Source organism: Sorex fumeus, unplaced genomic scaffold, assembly GCF_029834395.1.
Source record: "Sorex fumeus unplaced genomic scaffold, SorFum_2.1 ptg000002l, whole genome shotgun sequence".
NCBI classification, from domain to species: domain Eukaryota; kingdom Metazoa; phylum Chordata; class Mammalia; order Eulipotyphla; family Soricidae; genus Sorex; species Sorex fumeus.
This window is the reverse complement of record NW_026606059.1, coordinates 9,606,961-9,633,847: the sequence shown is the minus strand read 5'-3', so window position 1 is coordinate 9,633,847 and position 26,887 is coordinate 9,606,961. Positions and strand designations below refer to the sequence as shown.

At 41.6% G+C, this 26,887-nt stretch overlaps 1 protein-coding gene and 1 non-coding gene across 2 annotated transcripts in view; one reads left to right on the top strand and one right to left on the bottom strand.

Annotated features, from left to right (window-relative positions):
• Positions 1–26,887, bottom strand: part of RUNX1T1 (RUNX1 partner transcriptional co-repressor 1) — a 166,563-nt gene that overhangs the window by 24,893 nt on the left and 114,783 nt on the right. The window contains 3 exon segments of the mRNA XM_056130687.1: positions 11,957–12,158; positions 12,939–13,024; positions 19,505–19,755. Coding sequence (XP_055986662.1) covers positions 11,957–12,158; positions 12,939–13,024; positions 19,505–19,755 — 539 coding nt within the window.
• On the top strand, positions 6,278–6,394 carry LOC130022760 (U5 spliceosomal RNA). The gene has a single exon (XR_008792302.1). It is a non-coding gene; the product is annotated as a U5 spliceosomal RNA (small nuclear RNA).

The window sequence follows — 26,887 nt, the reverse complement described above, 5'->3', positions numbered from 1 at the left end:
CTATCCCTGGCACCCCATGGAGTTCCCTGAGCACTGCCAGGAGTGATTCTTGAGTACAGGGCTAGGAATAAATCCTGAGCACTGCTGGGTAGAGCCCCAAACAAACAAAAGCTAGTTAGAGACAGTACAGAGGGTTAGGCAATTGCCTTATCTGTGGCCAACCCATTCAATCACCAGAATCTCGTTTGGTCCCTCAAACCCGGCAAGGAGTGATCTCTGAGCACAGATCCAGAAATAAACCCTGAATGCAAAGCCCTGAGCACTTCTTGGGTGTGGTCCAAACTGAGCCTCATCCCCCAAAAGAATTCAAATAATGTAATCTCACATCTAAAGGAACTAAAGAAAGAAGATAAAATATGAATCAGAAGAAAAAACTAAAGAGTGAAAATAAAATTAAAATTACAAAAAGACAATATAAAAGAACAAACCAAGACTGCTCATTTGTAGGGATAAACAAATGACAAATCCTCAACTAGGCTCATTTAAAAAAGAGAGAGAAAGAAAAACCCTAATTTAAAGATTCAGAAATGATAGAGGCAAAATTACAAAAATCGTAAGAAACTACTATGTGTAGCTATATGCAAACAACTTGGACATGCTGTATGAAATGGACAAATTCTTTGAATCACACAACCTTCCAGAACTCAATCAGGAAGAAATAGAAAGCTCGAACAAACCCATTACAACAATTAAAACAGTCTTCAAAATTTCCTGTCGAACAAAAGTCCAGGACCAGATATGATTTCACTACTGAATTAACAAACTTTCCAAGAAGACATAATAACCATCTTTCTCAAACTACCCAAAAGAATTAAAAAGGAAGTGGTGGAAGGGTGTGGTCCCTAACATTTTTACGGGGTCAACATTACCCTGATCCCAAAACCAGACAATGAAAGAAAACTACTGAACATCTCTGAAGGATATAGATGCAAATATCCTCCCAAAAATCTTGGCAAATTGAAGACTATGAAGAATATGTCAAAAGAACAATACACTACAACCAAGAGGATGTTACTACAAGGACTGTAAAATGTTTCAATATATTAAAAATCTATTACTACAAAACACAACATACAAAAAATAAATACCACAAGATCCTATCATGCTGAAAAAACATTTTGAAAGATTCTACCATTTACGATAACGAAATTCATTTGCTAGAAATAGAACCTCAATATATTAAATGCCATATATGACAAATCCACAGCTACTATTAGTCAATGTTAAAAATATGAAAGGCTTAACGCTAGGGTCAGAAATCAAGTCATCCATTCTCACCACCTTTATGAAACATAGTATTGAAATCCTAGTCATCAGACAAGAACAAGACATAAAAGGAATCTAATTTGGAAAAGTGAAACTATCAACATTTGCAGGTTGACTTAACATTATATGTAGACTATCCCCCAAATAATTACAAAGTATAATTAAATACAGTAAAGCAGTAGAATGCAAAATATACAGAATCTATTACATTTCTATAAGTAAACAATAAATTAGAGCCAAAAGAACTTGATAAAACACCATTTCTACTTCAAATATAGATAATACTTAAATATTGATTATACTTAACAAAGGAGATGACAGACTGACACAAGGACCACCCCCCCCCAAAAAAGGAAATTCATATGATTAAGCAATACCACTCATGGGCATATATACAAAGGATATAAGAACATCAATTTGAAAAGATGCACAGCAAAGCCTGGCAAAGCTACCCGTGATGTATTCGGTATGCAAAACACAGTAACAATTGTCACAGTGGAGACATTACTGGGCCCGCTCGAGCAAATTGATGAACAACAGGAGGACAGTGACAGTGACAGTTGTTCCCCTATGTTTATAGCAACATTATTCAGAGTAGCCAAAACACAAATCAATCTAATCACCACAAAAGGAGAACTGGATAAAGCCTTTGCAACATAGACCCTCATGGAATACAACTCAACAATGTTGATGGAACTCTAAGTGAAAAGGCTAAGTAATAAGCAATCAGAAAGTAAAAAACCATTACCACAGGGTTGCACTCATATGTGTATAAAAGTAAACTGACAAAAAAAAAATCCTCTTTAAGAATGAGAAAAATAGGATGATTATTAGAGTGAAAGGAGGAGGATGAGGGAAAGGAACGTTGAATCTGACAGGTGACAGCGCCGGATGGTAGGAATATGAAGAGTTTCAGACATCTCAGAGCTAAGAAGCTGAAAGGTAACAGCAGGAGATGGTGAGGCATACGGGGAGTCTCAGGCATCTCAGAGCTGCACTCTCCAAATTTCACAGTAGCACTGCACTGTAGCACTGTCCTCCTGCTGTTCATCGATTTGCTTGAGCGGGCACCAGTAACGTCACCATTGTGAGACATGTCGTTACTATTTTTGGCATATCAAATACGTCACGGGGAGCTTGCCAGGCTCTGCTGTGCAGGTAGGATACTCTTGGTAGCTTGCCGGGGTCTCCAAGAGGGGCGGAGGAATCAAACCCAGATCAGCCACGTGCAAGGCAAACGCCCTTCCCACTGTGCCATCTGAGAGCCCGGCAAGTTACTGAGACTATCCTGCCAGCGCGGCAGGGCCTGGCTATCTGCCCGTGGCGTATTCGATATGCCAAAAACAGTAACAAGTCTCACAATGGTGACGTTACTGCTATTGTGCTATATATATATATATATAAAAAAAAAGCAATATAAAGCAAATTATTTTGCGTCTGCTAAAGGGAAATGCTTGTGGCGGGGTAAGGGGACTGGGGACAATTGTAAAGCGAAGGTCAAAGGTCACAGTGGTGGTGACCTTCTCTTTACCCAATTATATGACCATAACAACTGTTATCATGATTGGCGTTTGTAAGCCACGCTGCTTAAAGTTAGGAAACAAGGAGGAAAAAAAAAGTAAATTGCCAACTGTCATTATGGGACCTCAGTAAAATGATGTGAAGTTAATCCAAAGTCTACATCACAGTTTCCATCACAAATGAGAGGTGACACTCAAGTTACAGTCTTGCAAAGTTCAATCTGGGTTTTGCTACCTTGGCCTCATGACAGGCTAGTTCTTCTATGTCTCAGTCGCCCACCGCCTTTGTGAAGTGGCAACTACCTGGCTTACTACACGTGAGAAGAGTTGCTAGGTCAAACTAGGTTCTCCCTGCTTCATGGCTGCCAGAGAACATCGAAATTCTCACAGTACATCAGCTGAAATTGTCTTCATTACAATTATTATGATTTAGCAGGTAGACTGGCAGGAACAAATATATACTTATTTCCTTGTAACGTGAGAAAGGGCCTGAACATTTTTTTTTCCCTCCCAGTACTTAAATCCATATAGTCCAGGGCTGAACAGATACAGCACAAGGATTAAGGGGCTTTGCTTTGCAAATGGTCAACTCTGCTTCAATCCTTAGCACTGCTTATAATAAATAACATCATGCACTACCAAGATTGACCAAAAAGCTGGGTGTGACCAGGTAACACCTTCTCCCCACCCCCCACACCATCCCACCCCCCCCACTCTAATTCATATAGTTCAAAGATCTTAAAAAAAAAAAATACCGCCGAAGAAGTTCAGGAGAAGTGACATTCACTAGCACATTTCTATTCCTTGAATATATGTCACTGGAAGTAGATGGTCAGTTAGCAATTCAGTGAATTGTTTGAAGGAAAATTCTTAGTCACCTTTTAATTTGCTTCTAAGCCACACAGGGGAGAGCTCAGGGAACCACAAAAATATATATATATATATATATATCAAAAACAATCAACAAAAACTTTTCTTAAACTCTCTGCTACTTTGTAAAAGATATTCTCAAAGAAGGGGCAGAATCTAAAGGTGATTTTTCAAAATAAAACATACATTTACATCTAAACAAAAGCTGTCTAGATGTACATTTCCTCTCCAATTCGAAGTCACTTTGTCCTGGGTAAACATCAAGTTCTTAATAGAAAGAATAAACTAATTAGCAATGGATGTGTTTCACAGAAATCCATTTTCATAAACTAATAAATATGACAGTAGCTACAGAAAGCAAATGGCTAATAAATTTACTGTCTTCTGATTAAGTGGTAGCAATGACAATGTTTATAGAGGCAAAATTGAGTTTTAAAAAATTCAAAAAATCTGCAGCTGATCAATAAATACAATTTTCTCCTCGGACTTTCTTATTTTAGAACATTGGCTAATCTCAAATCCAAAGAAGCTAATTTTAACCTCTAAATTTTGATTACCCATAAAATATCAATTGCTACCAATCGATAGTTTTTTTTCTAAGATACAGCGGTAGGAACAAAATCATAAGAGCTTATAGACGATGGCTTAAAATGTGAACTGTACCTACATTTACAGATAGAACTTTGTGATAATAAAGAGTGAAAAACGAAATCCTTCTAAATTTCACTTGCTTTGTAATGTCAATTGCTTGGGCTTACTTCAGGAGAAGGACAACACATTTATGAAGAAGGACAAGTCAAAGTTGGTGGACATGTAATAAGAAATGTGAAAGCAGAAAGCAATCGATCATGTAGGAACGAGATGCAAGATGGGCTACACTTACGACAGATGGACACCATTGGGTACTAGATACAGCATGGGCCGCCATCAATAAACATGAAGGGATGAGCTGACAGCCTTTGGAGAACCAATGTGACAGCACCTAGGAATGGCCTTCATCCTGTAGTGAGCAGAATGAGGCTGTGATCATGATAATATCTATTACAAAAGCCATCACAAGAAAGGTTAAGTTCATGTCTAGAACTGCCACTTTATATGTGGAGATAATAAATTCAGAAATCTCAGTTGTATATGTTAGAAGCTCGGATCCCAATCCAGATGCCAACAACTGCATTATCATTTCCATCCATACCAATGCCACCTAACAGTCAAACAAACCACCTTTTTAATTTTTTTTTTTTGCAAGGCAAGATAGTTTTTATTAAAACTTATTTAGAAGTATGTGAGGGGAGAGAAAGGAGGACACGTTTGAGTAAGAATCCAGGCTTTTCCAGAAGGAAATAAGCAAGCGAGGAGAGACAAGCAAGTGAGGTATGTATTGACAGAAGAATTCGGGCTTGAAGAGCAAAACAAAAAGCAATTATTTCTGGCTTTAAGAAGGCAGGGTGGGAGAGAGAGCTTAGCAGGTAGGAACGTAAGCTTTGCATTGGATACCTGGACTCCAAAGCACTGCCACCAGCAACTCCTGAGTACTGTCAGGTTTGGCCAAAAACCAAAAAAGGGTCATATTTAATTAATCACCCCCTCTTGTTAAGACCCCATATAATTATATATAATCAGCTTTCTTTTTATAATAGGCACGTCACATGAAGTGCGCAATGAAAAGTCTTGAATTTCATGCTGTGATTTAAAGGAATCAAACAAGTATATGAATTTTTCCAATTGCATATGCAGGTTATCAACCTTATAATATAATAGTATCAAACTGAATAAATGTCTTGGACTCGAGCAAATTGTTTCCCGACCATTTTGCATTATGATTTAGGGTCTCGAAGGCACAATCTCCCCTCTTCTCCCGTTTCTCGATCAGCCACCTAAAAACTGCTTATTTACTTTCAGGAAATGTCCGAAGGACATACTAGAATTTCATAATCGTGAGTGCCAAGAGTCAACAGCAGTTCATACGCCACTGTCCTTTCAAGTTCCTTCTGAACCAGAGAGAGACCTCAGCTCTTCCCAGCCATCTCTTATCTGACTCCTCTCAGCAGCAAGGATGCCTTCCTGGTTGGACACTTAAACTGAAGTCTACATGTGCTACATGTGCTCTTTTTTATTTTCATTCAGCATCATATTTGAGAACATCATCTTGCTGTGTAGCTACAATATCTAACTTCTTTTCATTACTGAGTAGTATTTGACTATAGGACTAGATCACAAGTTATTTATTCATGCGGTGATGAACAAACATATTCTGAGTTTTTTCCCAGTTTGCGGCTATGATGAACAAAGCTGCTATAAGTATTTAAAAATTCTTTTAAATGTAAGGGGCTGGAGAGATAGTCCGGTCGATAGGATGCTTGCCTTGCAAATGGTTGACCCAGCTTTGATCCATATAGTCCCCAAACTCCAGAAGGAGTGATCCCTAAGTACAAAGCCAGACCTGAGCACTGCTGGGTGTGGCCCCCAAATCAAGAAAATCTTTTTTTTTACTGAAAAAACTAAAATTCCTTCTGAGATCATATGTTAGAAATAACAATCATTGATCATATTATATAAATTCTATGACAGGCTCTATACCCATTAACTCATTTAATGAACAACTACGAAATACTTATTATCACATACTCTGGTTTCTCTTCAGATCACATAAATCTTTCACCTTTTACTAAATATTTCCATGGAGGGGAACAATTCTGAGTTTTTAACCAATTTTTTGAGGCCTTGCTTTTTGCAGGGCTAATGAAAAAAAATACTTATTATCACTCCCAATTATGAAGAAACTGAAATAGAGAGGACTAAATGCCACAGGTCAGTGACTGGAGGACAGTAGAGCGGGTAGGGCACGCGGCCAACCCGGGTTCGATTCCCATCATCCTCGAGCATCGCCAGGAGTAATTCCTGAGTGCAGAGCCAGGAGTAAGCCCTGTTCCTCATCAGATGTGACTCAAAACAGAGCCAGGAGTAAGCCCTGTTCATCATCAGGTGTGACTCAAAGAGAAAAAAAAAAAAAAAAAGAGCCACAGGTCACAAAAACAAGGAAAATCCTAGGGCTCAGATTCAAACAATCTGCACAGGGCCCAAGCTTTTAAATTTTATTTGAGATTTCCTGAAGATCTGACCAATAATGAAGGTTCTAAAATTAGACTATTTGACAATCATAGAATGAGCAATTCTGAGAAATTTAAAACTAATTTCCCTTTGAATCTATTTGGGGCAGAAGATTAACTGAACGAATTCATTAAATTCAAAGCTACTCATGGTTCAGCCGGAGCGATAGCACAGCAGGTAGGGCGTTCGCCTTGCACGTGGCCTACCTGGGTTCGATCCCCGGCATCCCATATGGTCCCCCAAGCATTGCAGGAGTAATTCTTGAGTGCAGAGCCAGGAATAACCCCTGAGTATTGCTTGGTGTGACCCAAAAAAGAGCAAAAATATAAAAAAATAAAAAAATAAATAAAACTACTCATGATTAATGATTTCTTTTTTATTCAGCCAAAGAAACATAAAATCTCACCTGATATTTCTTTTTCTGACAAAGATTTCAACCTTGACTAAAATATATATGAAGAATTTGGGGGCTGGAGTGATAGCACAGCAGGTAGGGCGTTTGCCTTGCATGCGGCCGACCCAGGTTCAATTCCCAGCATCCCATATGGTCCCCTGAGCAATTGTCAGGTGCAATTCCTGAGGGCATGAACCAGGAGTGACCTTGGTGCATCACTGGTGTGACCCTCCCCCTCCCCCCAAAAAAAGAATTTACTGAATTTTATACCTCATCACAACATTTGAATATTAATATGGCACTGTAGCACTATAGCACTGTCCTCCCATTATTCATCGATTTGCTCGAGCGGGCCCAGTAACATTGTGAGACTTGTTACTGTGTTTGGCATATCGAATACATCATGGGTAGCTTGCCAGGCTTTGCCATGCGGGCAAGATACTCTCAGTAGCTTGCCGGGCTCTCCGAGTTGGGCGGAGGAATTGAACTTGGGTCGGCCGTGTTGGCCACATGCAAGGCCAACGCCCTACCTGCTGTGCTATCGATCCAGCCCTAACATATTAATTAGTGCTCATATTTTAGCACAATGCCTCAGGCTCTTTTAAGGCCTTAAAGGCATCATTAGATAGTTCCTTTTAATAACCTCTCTTGAAAACATACCCTTTACTGGAGAAAGAAAGAGAAAAAACACAAAAGCAAAGTGAACAAACAATGACTGTAGAAGTTGTAAGCAGTAAAGATGGAACCCAAAGGAAAGAAAACACCAGGAGGCAAGACAGTGATAGGAACAGCACGCTGAGAAGTAGCAATTGAAGATGAAGAGGAGCAAAGGACAGGGACCAGATAACCATCTAGAACATTCACACTAACCGCCACCAAACCCTCACTGCTAAAACAACTCAATGCCAATGACATTAGCAGACTCTCCAGTGAAGGCCCAAGCCCAACGTGACAAGGCTTAATGGGGGAACAAGTCATACTTTGGAAACAGAGGCAATGATTTTAGAAAACTGGCTCTTCCAGTGTTTGTTAAGATTTGTATATTTGCACTTTTTCCTGAAAAGCTAATGGGTGGTAATAATAAAGAGCTGTATTTCAATGAAAAATTTGATTTGGGGAATTCTTGAAGGCACTGGCATGCAATAGTAAAACCAGTGTTACCTCAAAAAATGCAGAAAGACATAAATATTGAAATAAATAATCTGCCCCAACAGGTATGATATAGAGGGCCTGAGTGATAGTACAGTGAGTAGAGCATTAGCCTGGCATGCGGCCATCCTGGGTTGGACTCCCCAGCATCCCATATGGTCCCCCAGAACCACCAGGAGTGATCTCTCTGAGTGCAGAGCCAGGAGCAAGCCCTGAGCACTACTGGGTGTGGCCCACAAACCCCAAATAAGAATACTTCTACAAGGATGGGGTGGAAGTATTTCATTTTATGAATAACACCAAACATTTTTTACTTAAAGGATGGAAATACTACTTTGAATTCATTTATACTTAATTTTAAAAGTTTAAGAGGCTATTCAAATTAGTCTTAAATAATCTGGGGAAATCCTAAAATTTAAGCAGTAATGGGTCAATGATGTGGTCTTATTTGAAGGCTTATCTAGCCTTTAAAATGACTTTAAACTATTGGCAAGAGTGATAGTACAGTGGATAAGCCTTGCATGCGGCCAACCTGGGTTTGATCCCCCAATGTCTCCTATGGTCCCCCAACATTGCCAGGAGTAATACCTAAGCACAGAGCCTGGAGTAATCCCTGCATACATCCGGGTGTGGTCCAAAAACAAACCAAAAAAAAAAAAAGACTTTAAACCATGGATATATTTCAAAAGTGAGAATGGAAATGGGTTTAAAATGGAAGCCACAGTGGTCACAGAGAGTACAGAGGGTAAGGAATACAGCTGACTGGGTTCAATCTCCAAAAACTCATACATTCCTTCGGAGTAATCTCTGAATGGAGAGCTAGGAATAAGCCTTGAGAACTGCCAGGTTTGGCCCCAAAAGCAAAATAAAACGGAAAATTAAAAAAAAAATAGTTGCACTCTCCTTTGTGCAAAGTTCAAATACATTTAAAAAAATACTTAAGATGTATATATGACTCAACACTGGCCACATGTCCAAGGTGGCCATGTAACTAGGACAGTACCAGAAACACTCAGTTGGAGCTAAAGGTACAGGCTATGGGCTATTCTGAAGCTCTGAGACCAGACAGTTCTTTAAGAATTGAGAATTGGGAGGACCCGCTCCTCATTCCCTCCAGAACATAAAGGTAAAGTAAAGGTAAAGGCCCTCCCGTTGATCGTCGATTTGCTCGAGCGGGCCCAGTAACGTCTCCATTGGAGACTTTGTTGTTACTGTGTTTGGCATATCGAATACTCTCGGTAGCTTGCCGGGCTCTCCGAGAGGGGCGGAGGAATCGAACTCAGGTCGGCCATGTTGGCCGCTTGTAAGGCGAACGCCCTACCCGCTGTGCTATCACTCCAGCCCCTCCCCAGAACATAAATGGGGAAAAACAGGCTAAGAGAAGCACATATGAGGTAACCATAGAGTATAGGAATCTGTACATTTTTTAGAAGCCAGGGTGCTGCTGTAGAGGCAGGATGAGGAAAAAGAGATGGGAAACTGAGGACACTGGTGGTGGGAAATCAACACTGGTGAAGGGACGGGTGTTGGAACATTGTATGACTGAAACCCAATCATGAACAACTTTATAACTGTGTATCTCACAATGATTCAACAAAAAAATTAAATTTAAAATAATAAAATAAAAAGTCAGCGTGCATGCACGTACACACACACACACACACACACACACACACACACACACACTTTTCCACCCTACCTCCGATCTCCAATCTCTTCATTCATTGTACACATCACATTCACCCCAAAGTCCTATGAAGAGAACCTTTGAAAAACATCAACCATAAATAATCATGGTCCCCGTTCACAAAGCACCTGATCTCTTAGAGTTCAGTCCCTTTTTCTGAATCTGCTGTGAGAACCATAATAAAATAACCGCTGGATGCTAAACCTTCCATTTAGCACTCTATCCCCTCCTGGTAGTACTCTCTGAAGTTGGTATAATAACTTCAGAGGAACTAAACTTCTGTGGCCCAAAAGAACATTATGATTTAATGTTCTGGACAAATGCTTATAGCCTTGGAATTATATATAAAATTATAACCCTATTAACTACAAAATAATTATGTATATAGAATCTACAAAAACTGAAAGTCAAAGCAGCTGCTCAGTTTTACCCAAATTATGAAGCCATCGACAATCATTACAAGCATTATTATATAGAGACTCTTAAGACAAGAGTTTTTAAAAAACCAAGTTATTTTCTGGACTAATAATAGGGAAAGTGGGGGCTGGATTGATAGCACAGACGGTAGGGTGTTTGCCTTGCACTCGGCAGACCCGGGTTCAATTCCCAGCATCCCTTATGATTCCCCAGGCACCGCCAGGAGTAATTCCTGAGTGCTGAGCCAGGAGTAATCCTTGAACATCACTGGGTGTGACCCAAAAAGCAAAAAAAAAAAAGTCTTGCATGCATGACAAACACACAGGTAGAATCTGCTGTCGATTTCTGAAATTGAACTTTTCCCACGGACAGCAATGCTAACTCTGTCCACTTAGGACCTGATGAAGTGACCGCCAGTATCCCCTCACTCACTCTCTCCTCGCCTACTCCCTCCAGTAAGCCAAAAGTAGCCCCCAAGAAGCCCATAGACACTTCCCAGCCTTACTCTGCCCGGAGACAGCTCAGTGCCCCTTAAGAAGAATAGCCAGGAAGTGCACTAAGCAGAGCAGACTCAACTGGGTGTTTCTACCTCCAAATTCCAAATTTTTATTTCATTCAGTTACAAAGATTCCCTTTATTTATTCTAGCATGCTGTCGTTATTAACCAAATTTTGTTCACCAGAAGAAAAATTTTTTAAAAAGTTGTGTAATAATGTGATATTATAGTACTATTATATATCAATAATGGTACAAAGCAAACTGACCTATTTTCACTCTTTGCCTTAAGGGAGCCTGATCAATAAACCTATAAAACTGTGTGAGTGCAGGAACACTGTACATTGGGTAGGGGCTTCTTTGCACACAGCTGACCCAAGTTCAATTCCCAGCACCCCATAGAGTCTGAGTACCCCATAGAGTCTAAGGAGTCTGCCAGGAATGACCTCCTCAATGCAGAGCCTGGAGTAAGCCCTGAACACACAGGGTGTGGCCCCAAAACAAAACAAACAAAGAAAAAAAACCAACAAAAAAACAAAGTAAAAAAGGAAAAGAAAGTCAAGAAGCATTACAAACCAAGACTATTAAAACCCAGACATTGCACAGCTCTGCATGCAGTGCTCACACCGGTGACTGAAGCAGAATTTCTCAGACAACTTGGCAACCATGCAGAAACCCTGGACCTTCTCCCACGGGGTTCCTACATTTCTGTGTCCTACGTGGGGGAAATGTAGGTTAGGGGAAGGAGTCAAGGAATATTCTCTAAAGGAGCACGTATCATGACACGTGTGAAAGCCCCCTTTTGAAATTTTTCCCATAATCCCAACCCAAGAGAATGAAAATGGGTTCTCGGGGACCCCCTCTTCCTCCACCAGCCTGCTTGCTCCCCTACCAGACACGCAAGACACATGAGAAGACTCGTATGACGTTTACCGCTCTACAGTTCTCGGCACGACCTCTGAACAGATTCGACATGGGAAGTGAAACATGAAAACGGCATCAATGGCTGAAGAAACAGCGGCTCTCTCTGTGCATCTGAAGAAACGCTACCTAATGCCACGGGGTCTGGGTTGACAGGACTCTGCTGCCTGGAGTGGCTGCTGCTGCTGCTGCCGCCCTTTTTCAAGTCCTCGGCATCGCTGTACCGCCGGATCCAGTAATTCAGTTCCTCCCGGTCCGCTTCCTGACATCGCCTCAACACAGTGAGAGATCGCCGTGTCTTCTCGACCATGTCCATGATGCAGTTTAACAGCTATGAGGAAGAAACGGGGATAAAGGGAAGAGTTGATCAGTTATAACTTAAAGACTCTTGTGAGTAGAGGATTAATCAGAGGACAGAGAAAGATATTTTGGGGGAAGGTGGTAGTTGGTTTGGGTCTAGACCCTGCAGTCCTCTCGGGACCATATGCAGTGCCAGGGATGAATCGAGGTCAGCAGTCCACCAACTAACTAACTATCTTAACTCCAGAATACTCTTCCTGGCCCAGAAGATAGTAATTTGTTACCGAAAGCTCCAATCTCCTATTTGGAAAGGCTGAGTGTGGATGGAGGGGTGTGGAGGGGGTGGTGGAGTGGGCAGAGGTTCACGCATGCATGGCTTAAGCGTCTACCCCTAGGCTAGCCTCCAGCCCTGCACCAGGGCTGACTTGGAAGACTCTTTTCTGTGATGGAAACATCTTTCTTATAGGTTGTGAGAGCAATTTAGACATGATCTTCTACTTCTACAAACATTTTTGTTCATTTGGGGACATTGGAGAGACAGCTCACTGGGGTACATGCTCTATTGGAGGGAGTCCTGAGCTCAATTCCCTCACAGTCCCCAGAACGCTCCTAGGTACACGCACATACCCCATACCCCACACACCATGAAATAACATAAATACTTTTACTTCTATTTTTTCAAGGACAGTAAAAAGCAGGAGGCCTTCAAACACCCCCCCACACCCCAGCCCCAAGCTTTCATTTTATTGCATAATCTCCCTCCGGCAGTTTTCAAAATCACTCGTGACCTAAATGGCTACTGGCGTCTTACATGGTCAAGATGTTTCCATTCCTCTGCCCATTCTCTGTCTGTCAGTCTGTGATCAATCATTTCTTCTTGACGTGTGCCATGCAACCCTACAGAGGCAGAGAAGAAGGGTGAATGGCCTTAAAAGCAGACAATACACAATCCATATGCACACAGGCACTTAGCGAACTAAACGCAGAAAAAGGATTCAACTCTGAAGGAAGACATGAGTCAGCTCCGTCAGGATTACCTAATGGGACCCTCACCAAACGAGAACACGTTAGCGGTCCGAGGGATTTTAGAGGCCATCTAGTCAGATCCATCTTCCATTTTCTAGTTAATAATGTTTTCTATAAATGTACCCAATAAAAATGCTTATTTCATTTCAGCCCACAGAGAGCCTTCTTTCACACAGGTCAAAGCAGCACGAGACACCACACTCAGTACCCCAGGCAATTACATAAGTGAAAGGACAAACATGTTCCAACTCCTAAGAAAGGCAATTAGTCAATCAGCACTTTCAAAGTATGCCTTTCCTGCCTGAAAAATAAAGGCACATATTGGGGCTAGAATGACAGTACAGTGTAAGCCATTTGCCTTACATGCGACCGATCTGGGTTTCAATCCCTGGCAATTTAGATGCTCCCTGAAGCCACCAGGACTGAACCCTGAGCGCAGAGCAAAAAATAAGCCCTGAGCATAGCTGAGTGTGTCCCCTACCCTAAAAAATGACATAAAAATCATTTTACGTGACAAAGGTATGTTTTTCTAAAACAACACATAGTATAACTCTCCCCACATTTCAGGATAGCATAATGAACACAAAGCTATCATGAATGCCTCCAAGAGCAAACTGGGCCATGCATCAACAGGCTGAACAAACGCTTTGAATGTGAGGCGCTAGCCCAATACACTGCCACATGGAGCCTGAGCCCTGCCGGGCGCAACCCCAAGGCACAGAGCCTGGAGCAGGCCTGGGAAGTGCAGGTTGCGGTCCCAAAACCAAAAAAAAAAAAAAAAATCAATCTTGAAGAAAGAGTTGGGATAATATGAAAGTGACAGAAACTCATAAAATTTATCCAAAAATAAGCCAGACAGTCTTTTTTTTTTTTTTTTGTGCTTTTTTGGGTCATCCCCGGCGATGCTCAGGGGTTTCTCCTGGCTCTGCACTTAGGAATTACTTCTGGTGATGCTCGGGGGATCATATAGGATGCTGGGAATCGAACCTGGGTCGTCTGCATGCAAGGCAAATGTCCTATCTGCTGTACTATCACTCTAGCCCCTCTTCTGTCTTAAAGAGTCAACCTAGTGCATCTTGTTCTGTTTTTATTGGCTTTGGGAACACCAGGCAGTGCTCAGGACTCACTCCTGGCATTATTGAGAGCAGATACTATATGTAGTGCCAGGGATCAAATCCTGGTGGGTCACATGTGAGGAAATTACCTTCCCCAATGTACTATCGCTCTGGCACGACATAACACATCTTATTTTTGATAAACATCATAAATTCAAGCTCCCCTATACCAAAATGAAATGGTAATTTGGAGCCTGTAAATCATTAGAATGCTCTTCAGCATCACAGTTAATACCATAAAAATGTAACTTGTAAATGCTTCTCAAGTGATTGACAATCTTAAGAAATGCGGGCAGCTGACGGCGATGCCCATCGGATAAAAACTAAGTATGTCTCACTGTGAGATTAAGACAAAGGCTCCAGTCACACCATGGGAATGTGCTTCTCTCAGGCACTCTTCACGGATGGAAACCCCGTTCATCCAATTGCAAAGGCAAGGCAGTGAGAGGGCTGTGGCAACATTCCCCTTATCAATGATTGCGACTGTTCCTTCGGGCTACCACTTCCTCAGTCACTCTGGACACATTACATTAAGTCTGAAACAGTTGTGCTTCCCAACACCTAGATCTCTTGCCTGATGTCACTATGTAGAAGTTAATAGATAATAGACTTAGAAAATACTGTGTCCTGGAAGCTTGCCGTGTGTGTGTGTGTGTGTGTGTGTGTGTGTGTGTGTGTGTGTGTGTGTGTGTGTGTTGGGGGTGGGCCAGGCAGTTAGGATAGAGATGGGACCACACTACCACTAGGACAGTGATAGTTGGAAATGGTGCTGAAAGGAGATAAAGGGATATACATAATAATGAGAGTGAGTGAAAGAAAGAAAAAGAGATAGAACAAGGGAGAGAGAGAGGCAGGGAGGGAGGGAGGGAGGGAGGGAGGGAGGGAGGTGGAGAGTAGAGGGAGGGAGGGAGAAAGGAAAGGAGTGGGGGGAGAGAGAGAGAGAGAGAAAGAGAGAGAGAGAGAGAGAGAGAGAGAGAGAGAGAGAGAGAGAGAGCCTGCTATAGGGGCAGACTGGGTACCATGAGAGAAACTGGGACATTAATGGTGTGTACTAGTAAAGAGACCAGGTTTTGGAACAATGTCTGACTACAACCCAATTCTGAACAACCTTGTAAGTGTATCTCATGGTGATTCAAAAGAAAGAAAGAAAGAAAGAAAGAAAGAAAGAAAGAAAGAAAGAAAGAGAAGAAGGAAGGAAGGAAGGAAGGAAGGAAGGAAGGAAGGAAGGAAGGAAGGAAGGGAAAGAAAGAAAATACAGTGTCCGATTTTTGTAAAATCTGCATGGCTTGAGGTTTGCTCTTCCAGCCCATATTCTCCCTTGAACACTATCTCACTTGTCTGTTTCTTGCTTCCATTTTCTCTTTCTCGCTGTCACATCTAAGTAATTTTCAATTTAAAAAAATTATTAGTCTATTATTATTAAAAAAAAAAAAACCTTGCTTCACTACTTTAAAAAAAAATCTGAATGGTTTGAAACCCCTTCTCTTAGCTGACTTAGAACAAGGAGTCACATGGTAAATCATAAAGCCATGAAATATTATTTAATATATAAATGTTAGAAATGAATAAATACTTCTAAAGGCACTTTCTCAGAGTAAGCAAGAAGCAAAGCATAAAACACTTTGTACCATCCCTGTCCAATTAGAACGTATTCTGAGGTGTATTTTAAAAGTTAAAATTGTCAATGCCACCTATTGGTTAAAATGTAAAATTGCAAATGTCTTTATAATTTGCATAACAGAAAAGACATTGGGTAAAAGTAATATTTAGTTATTGCTCTGTTTGTTGTGACTGTTTCAAATTGAAATGTTTGCAAATATGTAATTTTTGTTGACTTATTGGTTGCTGTGTTTCAAGGAAAAAGCATTACCACGGTAATGAGTCATCACAGAAAACAACCAGAGAAAAGATATAAATGTGGTGGTAACTTTCTTGATGGAGGCATTTTATTATCTGCTTTTATGGGCCGAGAAAGTACAGAAGACTCAAGAGTTTCGAAAATTCAGCAAATTAAGTCAATCCTGCTTTGAGCTCTAACACCTGGAATAATATTAATGAGCAACAGGACGCCTGCGGCTAATGGGAATTCCAGCATTTGTGGAACAGTGCTAAGCTTCATCGCATTTTCCAACAAAGGAACATTAAAATATGTTGGAGACCAAGTGCTTGGGTAAAAACAATAGAGAAATTACTTGCTGCTTTTGAACTCTGAAGGGCATTAGAGTCAAGTCTTTATAAGAGGGGGGAAAATACCCTTAAAGTTTTACATTTATTAATTTCTCAATTTCAGACACTTAAATATTCATTACCACACAACTTTTATTCATATTGATTAGACCAGAGAGGCATACTATAGGAAAACAGCTGACAGTCATTAAAAAGCATTTTCATTCATGTGAAATCTGATACTAATGTTGACTCTTACCCAGTTCTTAACTAGGTGAAAACTCAAGTTTACATGTAAACTAATGTTGCTTGTTAAGTTTTTATTAAGATTTTCTGGTGAGTATCTGTCACCTATATATAAGGATTTATAAATCATATCAAACTAAGTATACCTTTATGACAATTTTTATTTCCTCAAAATGGGCAGGCTGATGTAAACCATAATTTGTTATTCGGGCATTACAATTTCATTTTACATTAATACACACTAAACTCTGCTGACTTTAGGGGTGGTTAAGTAGTTTCACAAATTTATAAAGATTAGCACTATTAGCTTTACAAGCTAATATAATTAAAAGGTAAGGAACACAGTCTGAAGGAAAAAAATCACATCAAACCATTGGATAGAGATGTAGTTCATAATGGGGTATTATACATTACTAGATGAAAACATAATCATTGCACATAAGCATAATTACTTCCTTGCTAATTAGAGCACTAGATGTAATATTTCATAAAATATCACTTGAGGCCTGAAAAATAGACCACTTCCTAGTACCTACAAAATCTTGAATTGGTCTTACAATGACCCTGTGATTCCAATTCTGTTTGGAAATGAGCAATCACGATTTGGGGGTATTAAATCATAAATAAATGGCAAAGCTTTTGCTTAGAGGGGGGTGATTATCACCTGCAACCTGAGGGTCAAAGTGTCAATCCAGACTGAGAAAGAGTCATCGTTTTATCCAAGCTCTTCACTATGGTACCTGAGAGGACATCAGCCTAGGTTAATGTCCTGAGCATTTGTCTGGCACACTGCACAGGTGTGAGAAGGTGCACTGTGGGCAAAAAACTACTTCAGCTTTTCACAACCAAAATGTCCATTGCCCTCTCTCCTTACCCTAAGAACCTCCCACTATCGGATATCCAAATATTGGGCAGATCATACATAGAAAAGCAAACTGATCCCCAGAATGGCAATCCTCTCTGCCCGTAACCTGGTTGGAAATGTAACATAAACTAATGCTCACAGCACTAACTTTTGCTGTGGTTGTGACAACCTCTGTCCTAGGCCAGAGCAACAGTACAGTGGGTAGGGTGTCTGCCTTGCACAGTCAAGCCAGTTTCTATCCCTGGTACCAGATACAGTCCTTGAGTACGGCCAGGAGTAATCCCTGAGTGCAGAACCAGAAGTAAACCCTGACCATTGCTGGGTGTGGCTCAAAAATTAAAAATGGCTCAAAAATTAAAAATTAAATAAAATTTAAATAATGGCTTTATGCATACATACTATGCACACACACAGAACTGGAAAAAAAATCTATCAAGAGCAATCATTCTAAATGTATTACGGTAACACGCTAAAAATGCAAATATGCTATAGAATTAAAGTTGAGAACAACACTACTTGATGTCTAGGATAAAGGTCATTGGATCTACAACAAAGCGATGCCTGTATCAGTCTTCCTAATCAAAATGGCACAACAGAAGGAAAAAAAAAAACACCACTGTCCAGGGCCAGAGAAAAATCCATGGGTTAAGGCACTTGCCTTGTATGCGACAGACCTAGTTTGAGTCCCCCCCCAGATCCAGATCCATATATGTCTAAGGGTCACTAAAGCAGAGACAGGAGTAGCCCTGGAGCAGTGCAAGATGTGACCCAAAATGCAAAACAACAACAACAAAAACAACAAAAATCTCTGTCCCCGAGTTTTTGAGCAGCAGGTAACAGATTACCAACATTCCCACCATTCTGCATCTCAGCTGATATGCATAGTTTTCCATTGGGATTTATGGTCTACTGTTTCTAGTCCCCTAACCCACCAAAAAGTTTATCAACCACAAGCTACAAGATAACAGGAATCTTTCTGGTGGGTGACAAGGACATGAGAGATGGAAAAAAAGGCAAGGCTGACCATCAGTCTTTTAAAGTCTGTGTTCATCAAACACAGGCATTGTAGAGACAAACTTTGTACCCAAACTTACCTTATTTTTCTTCCCTTTCCAGTGTGGACATTTGTTCTTTAGAAGGCAGAATCTCCTAATTGCTTCACTTGGATAGTTTTATACAAAAAAAAGCTATGAACCCAAGCTAATGGGACAACCCAACCCACTCCTTCTTTGGCACTCTGATCTTTGACATAAAACCTTCCAATTTAATCCACTGGTACTTTCTAGTTAAAAAAAAAAAAAAGGAAGGCCATCAATCCTCAAAGAACATATGTTAAGTCGCACATATCCTGTCATGCCATATTTTTCAAATATAGAATATTATAGGCTGGAAAACGATGGGAGTGGAGTGATAGCACAGTGGGTAGGCATTTGCCTTGCATGGCGACTGACCCAGGTTCGATTCCCAGCATCCCATATGGTCCCCTGAGCACCACCAGGAGTAATTCCTGAGTGCATGAATGAGCCAGGAGTAACCCCTGTGCAATGTCGGGTCTGACCCCACCCCCGCCACACACACACAAAAAAAAAAAAAGAAAGAAAAGAAAATGACATAACACAGTCCAAGAAACTTCCTAAAATCGCTCATGGCAGGCAGTCTGTATAGAAGAATCTCACATTACAAACAACTGAACCAACATTCACATTGTGTCGGTTCGTAAGTTGCAAGTCTATGAATTTAGACGCCCCTCTCCAAAAACCATTAACCTGGCGCCATAAAGAATCCAAGGAATTATGCTAGAGGAGGCCCAGTAGCTAGAGAGCATACCAATACTGACCCGAGTTTTCTCACGAAGACAAAAATAGAGAAAGAGAATGTTTACCCCCTTAGAGAGTTCACACTCAAATTTTGTTGTGACGCTCCCAATCCCTCGAGAAGAGAACGCGTCCTCGGGCTTACCCAGAGGTCTGTTTCTGTCCCTGAGGTCCCTGTGGCTGGGGTGTCGGTAGGAGTCCCTGTAGTGGTGGGCAATGGCCATATCATCCAAACGGTAATGCTGAGGTGGAGGTGGGGTGGGGTGAGGCAGGCCGTTGGGCTGGTAGGATAAGCCGTTATTTGGACTGTACCGCTGGCCTGGGCTGATAGTGCATGGTCGCTTGCTTGGATGTTCTGAGTGCAAAGGCTCTCTGTCAAAGCCGTTTTCTTTGGTTCTGAAAGGGGAAAGAAAAAGAGTTCGCTTTATCGTGTCCTCGGAAATCAGCACATTTCAGATATTTGCTTTGGAACTTGTCATGGAAACGGATTCTAGGCCCTTATTTTACCAGATATTTTCTAAACTCATCTTCCCAGGAGACCCGAGAGAATTTGCTCTGACCCATCCTACAGTCTAATTGAACACAAGACCACACACAGAAGAAAACATTTCACTTCTCGTGAAGGAAGCAAACATCTTATCCGTCGAAAACTCAGATGGTTTGGTCAAAAACAAGAGGAAACATCAATTTCTCTCTGTATGTGTCATTTCTGTTCAGGGGCTGGAAAGATTGTACAAGGAGGTTCCACCTTGCATGCAGCCAAACTCCATTCAGCTCCAAGCACTTTATATGGCCCTCTGAGCACACAATCAGGAGTAACTCCTTCCTGAGCAGTGATAGGGATGGCCTCCCAACCCCAAAACAATCACATTAACAATAAGAACAACAGGAAACAAAAATCCACTGTTATCCAAAAGAAAATATTCACTTCTGAGCAAATTACTCCAACACTGATCTTGTTTTTCATTTTACGTTTTTTTGAAAGAAAGGCTCAACAAGACAGCCCAGAGCTACCAATCTCAAATTCCTAGGGGCGATCAACTCCATCACACCTAGCTTTCTAGCTTTCATATGAGAATATCCACGGGTGTTCTCCACATGTGGCTATTTAATTCTACACATAAAGTCATTAGAATTAAATCAAGTTTCAAAGTTAGTTCTTCAGTAGGAATAGCCTCAGTCCAGTGCTCAATTGTGACCTCTGGCCAGGTGCTAAGGTCAGGACTGTCCAGAGAACATTTCCCTCACTGTGGACAGAGCTAAAGCACTAACCAAGCCACACTAATACAATGAGGCAAAGCAACATCTGGGAGCATGTCATTATCTCAGGTCACCAGCTGCTACACAGAGTGAGCTGAAACCAGAAACAGCATCTGAGGTCAGGGAATGGAGCTCAGTGGTGTAATGCTTGCCCCTGGCATACTGCAAGCCTTGGGTTCGATCCCCAGCACTGGTAAACAATGAGAAAGAAAAAAAGAAAAAACAAAAAACCACTATAGGAGAAAATCGCTGTGAGTATTCAAACTGCAGCCAAAGCATCTCTGTGAAATACTGAATGTTGAGGGAGGGTATTCCAGAGAGCTCTCTGGTGAGAGACCACTGTAGGACATTTCCAGGTAAGGTAACTGTACACTGTGATGCAACTCTTGACTTTCGGAAGGAATACCCCCATCACCTACAGCGATACCTGAGGACTCTCCGACACACCCTGGCAGATGCAGAGCTAAATAAGGATTTTCTGGTTTAGCAGATCTCCTTTGCTAAGAGACAGAAGGTACTGGCACATGGAGAACCGTGGAAACCTGCAGAACGGAATGTGAAATAAACGTGTGCCCAGAATATGCTGGAAAGGGGCTCGGAGACAGGCAGAGATCAGAGTTGATGGCCGGGTGTGGTCCCCACAGAAGTGGGTCAGAAGCTTCTAAACTTCTTCCCATCCAAGTCTGCACCGAAACACACTGACTCCATACCTATCGATCATTGGGATCCGACTGAAATGTTTCTATAACTCAGACATTACCTAAATGCACAGCTTTACGATTATTTTTTAAGTGAGAGGAAGTCGATTGATCTTCTAAGAGTGGATCTACATTATTCGAACCTGTATTTTCAAATCCTATACATTTCTGAATAAGACCCGTCAACATCCAACGCACATTACCAGCAGAAATCGGTTGGAAAAGACTGAAGACTATTAGCAGTGATGAAGAGAATGCTGATCCAGCACCTACCTTAGTGGCAGTGTGGTGTAGTGGAAAGAGCACTGACTGGGATTCAAGAGCCCTGAGAGCTAGGCCTGGCAAGCCACTTAACCTCTCTGGACCTCAGTTTGCTCATCTGGAAAATGAAAGGGTTGGACTAGATCAGTGGTTTCCAAGCTGTGTCACTTGAAGTGCTTAAGGGATTCTGCACGCAAGGAACTTTTCCTCCAGACAGTCACGACTCAAAGGGTCAGAGAAACCCATCTATTAGGATCTGGTTTACAAATTCAGGTTCCACTGGGGTTCATTTTAAAAGTAAGCTTGAAAACCGTCGGACTAGCTGATTTCGAAGGCCCCTGCTTGTCTGAAAACTCTGGAATTCAATCCTGTTTTATACATAAATGTCAGATTCCACACTGAAAGATGATCCCTGGCCAAAATGTACCTAAGTCAACCAACACTCTAGTCGAAGCAAAGCTGTGCTCCTCCTTTCTCAGAACTGCTTATGGACTGCAGTCACTTTTAATGTGAAAATTTAAAAAGAGGTCCTAGCAACTCAATAGTAGCCCTTGGGACATTTGTTAAGAGCTAAACATCGTAGACTCTACTGTGTCAAACCACTTCCAACTTACTGGTTTTGTCTATAAGAACACACACCATTGGAAAAATTGTTCTAGTTCTCAGTGATCAGATGTCATATCTTTACCAACTAATCAGCCCTCTGGTAAAAATATTTCAGCGACCTATTATTATGCTGAGGGTGGCGGACAAAAGTCATCTGCTCCCTAAAACAAGAACAACAATGTCCTGCAATGCAAAACAATGTCCATCCTAACATTTCTATCAAGTTCCTGCCATGCTGTCTGCCCTAGCTACTGACAACAGAAAACTCACAGGAGTTATGTTTTAATAGCAAAGCATTCAAACGTTTCCTCATTACCTTTATGCCGCCAGGAATATAACTGGAAGGTTTCCCTGGTGCTTCCTTAAGTTACCCACATTTATTGACGAGTCCAAACCAACTCAAAGAATGTACATCCCAAAAGTTAACACGCGTAAGGACTTGCCACTGATGCTGTGCTTGCTAGAAATGCCTATAGCTATGTTACCTCCTGTAGAACAGGGGGCAAAGGTCAGGGGTCTTGGGCCCTTATGTGGCAGTGAGGCAAAGTATCCTACATACTTAAACCTCTTAAAATGAATTTGCCAACAAATCAGGAAGGAGGGAATGGAATTTGGGTTTAGTGGTGGAGGGATGAGGCTAGAGTGTTCGTGAACACTAGAAATCTAAAACCTATTGTAAACAGCCAGTAAAACATAGAGCTTAAGTCTGATTTTTTATCAAAACCTCTTTTTCTTGTATTTTTTAATGAATCACTGTGAGATACAGTTACAGACTTACAAACTTCCGTGATTATGTTTCAGTCATACAATGATTGAATATCCAACCCTCCAACCTATGCAGCTGCTAGAAAAGATGAAATCATGAAGTCTGCAGAGAAGTAGATGGACATGGAGGGTATCATGCTAACTGAAATGAGTCAGAAAGAGAGGGACAGACATATGACTGCACACATTTGCGGAATATAAAGTAACATAATAGGAGACTAACACCTAAGGACAATAGACACAAGGGCCGGGATGATTGTTCTATGGCTTAGAAGCTGGACTCACGTGCTTGGGAGAGGCAGCTGGGATAGAGGGACCACTAAATAAATGATAGTTGGAGGGCTCACTCAGGGTGGAGATGCATGGTGTAAATTTTTTTTAATAATAAAAAAATGCTGGCTAAAACTATAGTGCACAAGGTAGGGCACTTGCCTTGCACACGGCCGACTTGGGCTCTTGAGCCTCACCAGGAGTGACTCCTGAGTACAGAGCCAGGAATAAGTCCTGAGCACTGGTGGGTATAGCCCAGCAACTTAAAAATTAACAAAATATAAGTGGGGACAGGATGAATATCAAAACTGAGTGCTTAGGAAAGCAAGTTCGTATGCCATAAGCAACTTGACTAGCACTATGCACTCTCCTCCCACTGTTCATCGATTTGCTCGAGCAGGCCCAGTAACGTTTCCATTGTGAGACTTGTTGTTACTGTGTTTGGCATATTGAATACATCACGGGTAGCTTGCCAGGCTCTGCCGTGTGGGCGAGATATTCTCGGTAGCTTGCCAGGCTCTCCAAGCGGGGCGGAGGAATCAAACTCGGGTCGGCCAGGTTGGCCGCCTGCAAGGCAAACGCCCTACCCGCTGTGCTTTCACTCCAGCCCTTGACAATGACAATAAAAAAAACTAAAACATCTGACTCAGTCCAAATTCCAAAACCAAAATGGCTCACCTTAGGTACTCTCCTGTCCAAATTTCCACAGGGACTTAAAAACAGAACATGACCAAACTGATGTCATGATATGTCCTGTACCTTCAATTTTGTCACCATCTACCCTGCCACCCCAGTTAAAACTCAGAGGTGACTGTATAATTCACTTTCTTCGTGAAATCAAGCCCTTCTGTTAGTCTGTAAGCATCTCGCCACTGGCCTTCCCTGCCTGCCAAAGCAACCCATTGCCCTTCTTTCTCAGCATCTCAACCATACATGGCAAGTGGTGAGACCGTGACAGTCACAGCTGATTATTTTTTTGTTTCAGAAGACTAGACATGAAATCTTGGGAATGACAATTCTATTATGAAGACCCCAAAGACTTGAAGTTAGCATGAAATACAACTTTCATTCCTGTAAGAATTGCACTCAAAGTCCTCATGGAAGCACAAGACATTGGATGAAAAAGCTGGGGTAGAAGGTGAGGTGCATCACTCTTGTCAAGCTTTCCACAACAAGTTTGGTTCAAGGTCTCTTCAGGAACTGGGCAAGCGGATGGAATCTAGTACAGATTCGACTAGCACTGAGCCGTGTATCTGGAGCGAAGTAGGATACAGTTTCCTTACTGCCTTATGAAATGAAACCAAATCCTTCATGGCAGTCCTCAGAGGTTTCTGAGTTTTGTTATCATCCTGGAAGAAATTATCTTGATGGAAGAAGAACAGAAAAATGAAGACACGGGACCATCAAATTGGTCTCTAAATTGCCCTCGATCCCTTCATCAGCAATGCTGACATAGGTCCTCAGGTCCTGAGCAGAAACTCAAGCAGTCAGAGTTCACAACTCCACACACAGTCCCAGGACCGGATTCCAGGGAGGTTCATGGAGCCAAAGGTCTGCTTCCTTTGGGCATTCCGGGAGAGAGCCTTGTCTTGGCAGTTTCTGGTCACTGTAGGAGTATGATTCCGACTATGCATGTTGTCGGCAACTGGTTGGACATCTAGACTCTTTCATCAGAGCTTTCATTCTGGTCAGCAGATCAAGCCAGGCTATTTGGTTCCTGGGCCCATTCTCTTTCTTGGAATTTTGGCCCATTCTCTTTCTTGGAGGCATTTCACAGATGCATTTCAAAATGTTTCTCTTGGGGTAGTGTCAGGAATCAAACCTGGGCTTCACACACACAAGGCAAGTAAGTGCTCTACCACGGAGCTACACCCCTGGCCTTACAGATAAATATTTTAAAACAACAGAAAGCAAGAAAGTGAGCAAGAAACCAAGGACTCTCAGGAAAGAAACAACTGTATACTACTGGAACTAGTTTCATTTTATGGATCTGTTTATTTAAGTAGTATTTTATGGTTGGGACATTGTGGGGGGGCTTGGAGGGGGGAGGTAATTATTTTATTTTAGATTTTCTCTATGTTTTGTGGATTGTTTATTCCAGTAATATTTTGTGATTAGGGGTATGTGTGTGGGGCGGGGGGTGTGGGTGTGGCTAAGTGTTGTACATCTCTCTGTGTGATGTTTCACTTTGGGTTTTTCATTGGTTTGTTTGTATTTCAGACAGCAAGAAAATGTACTCACTATCCTGGCCTTTAGTGGAAATACCAAAATGAGCTAAATATGACCACCTGCCCCCTTCCCAATACCTCCCTAAGGTTATCATTTAGTAACAGTGTAAATTCTTTGGGGTCAGTGTGCAGGCAAAAAATCTTTTGCCATAAACTCAAATTAACTGGAAATATAAGACTTCTATATTTTTCACTTTGAACTCATACCATAAAAATACGGTAAAGTAGTGTCAGGGGAGAAAAGATCGCTCCCGCATGTAAGCTGGTTTCACGTTTCTGCTATTTGCTGACTATAAAAACTCAGGAGGCTTTTCACTTCTGTTGGCCTCAGTGTTTTCATCTACAAAATGGGTATGAATGACTCTCAGAGGTCCTAGGACAAGCATCTGAAGAATGTATGCAAAAGAGTCTAACAAATATTTAGCATTCAATAAAGTAAATCAGAACACTCTTATTTCAAAGAGCTGGTGGTAGAGAATCAAGAGTTGCAAAAGAACCTCTAAGAAGGTGTTATCAGTGCCTCTTGGAAGCCTCACGAACTCAGACACATTATCCAGCATGCCTAAACCTACAGTCAGGGAATAATTGCTCTGTGCCAGTATGTAAATTATTTAGCACAGGACCAACACATTTTAAATGTTCTGTAAATAGTAATCACATAAATATTTATGTGAATATAAATATTCATTCAAAGAGTAGATTTTGCTCTAGCCTGTGAAGTATGACTAAAACCACGATATAAAAGTAACAGAAGGTCAGCGAGATAATATAGGGGGATAAGGCATTTGCCTTGTACATGGCCCACCTGGCTTCGAACCCCGGCACCACCTATGGTCCTCCAAGATGATCAGAAGTAATCCCTCAAGGACGAGTAAGCCCTGAACACTACCAGCTATGTCCCCTCACCCCCCTCCCTGCAAAAAATAAATAAATAAAAATAAATAAACATTTTTTAAAAAGAAGCAGAGCAGACCATCTTAGACTATACACTGAGGCATGAAAAAAGTTCAGCCTGAGTAGGGCGTAGGAGAGCAGCAAGAAATATAGCTGGCAAGTTCATGGAGAGGGGGGTATGGGAAAAGACCAGTGACCTACGGGGTTGGAAAGAGTTGAAAACAGAAATTAAGGGCTGGAGCAAAAGCACAGTGGGTAGAATGTTTGCCCTGCATGCGGCCGACCCAGGTTCGGTTCCCAGCATCCCATATGGCCCGCCCCCAGGAGCACCGCCAGGAGTAATTCCTGAGTGTAGAGCCAGGAGTAACCCCTGTGCATTGCCAGGTGTGATACAAAAAAGAAGAAAAAAAAAAGAAATTAAGGAACTTGCCCTGCATGTGACTGACCCCAGCTGTATCCTACCCACTCAAACTACTGCCAGGAACAAGTCCTAAGCACAGAACCGGGAGAAAACCCTGAGCACTGCCAGGTGTGGCACAAAAACAA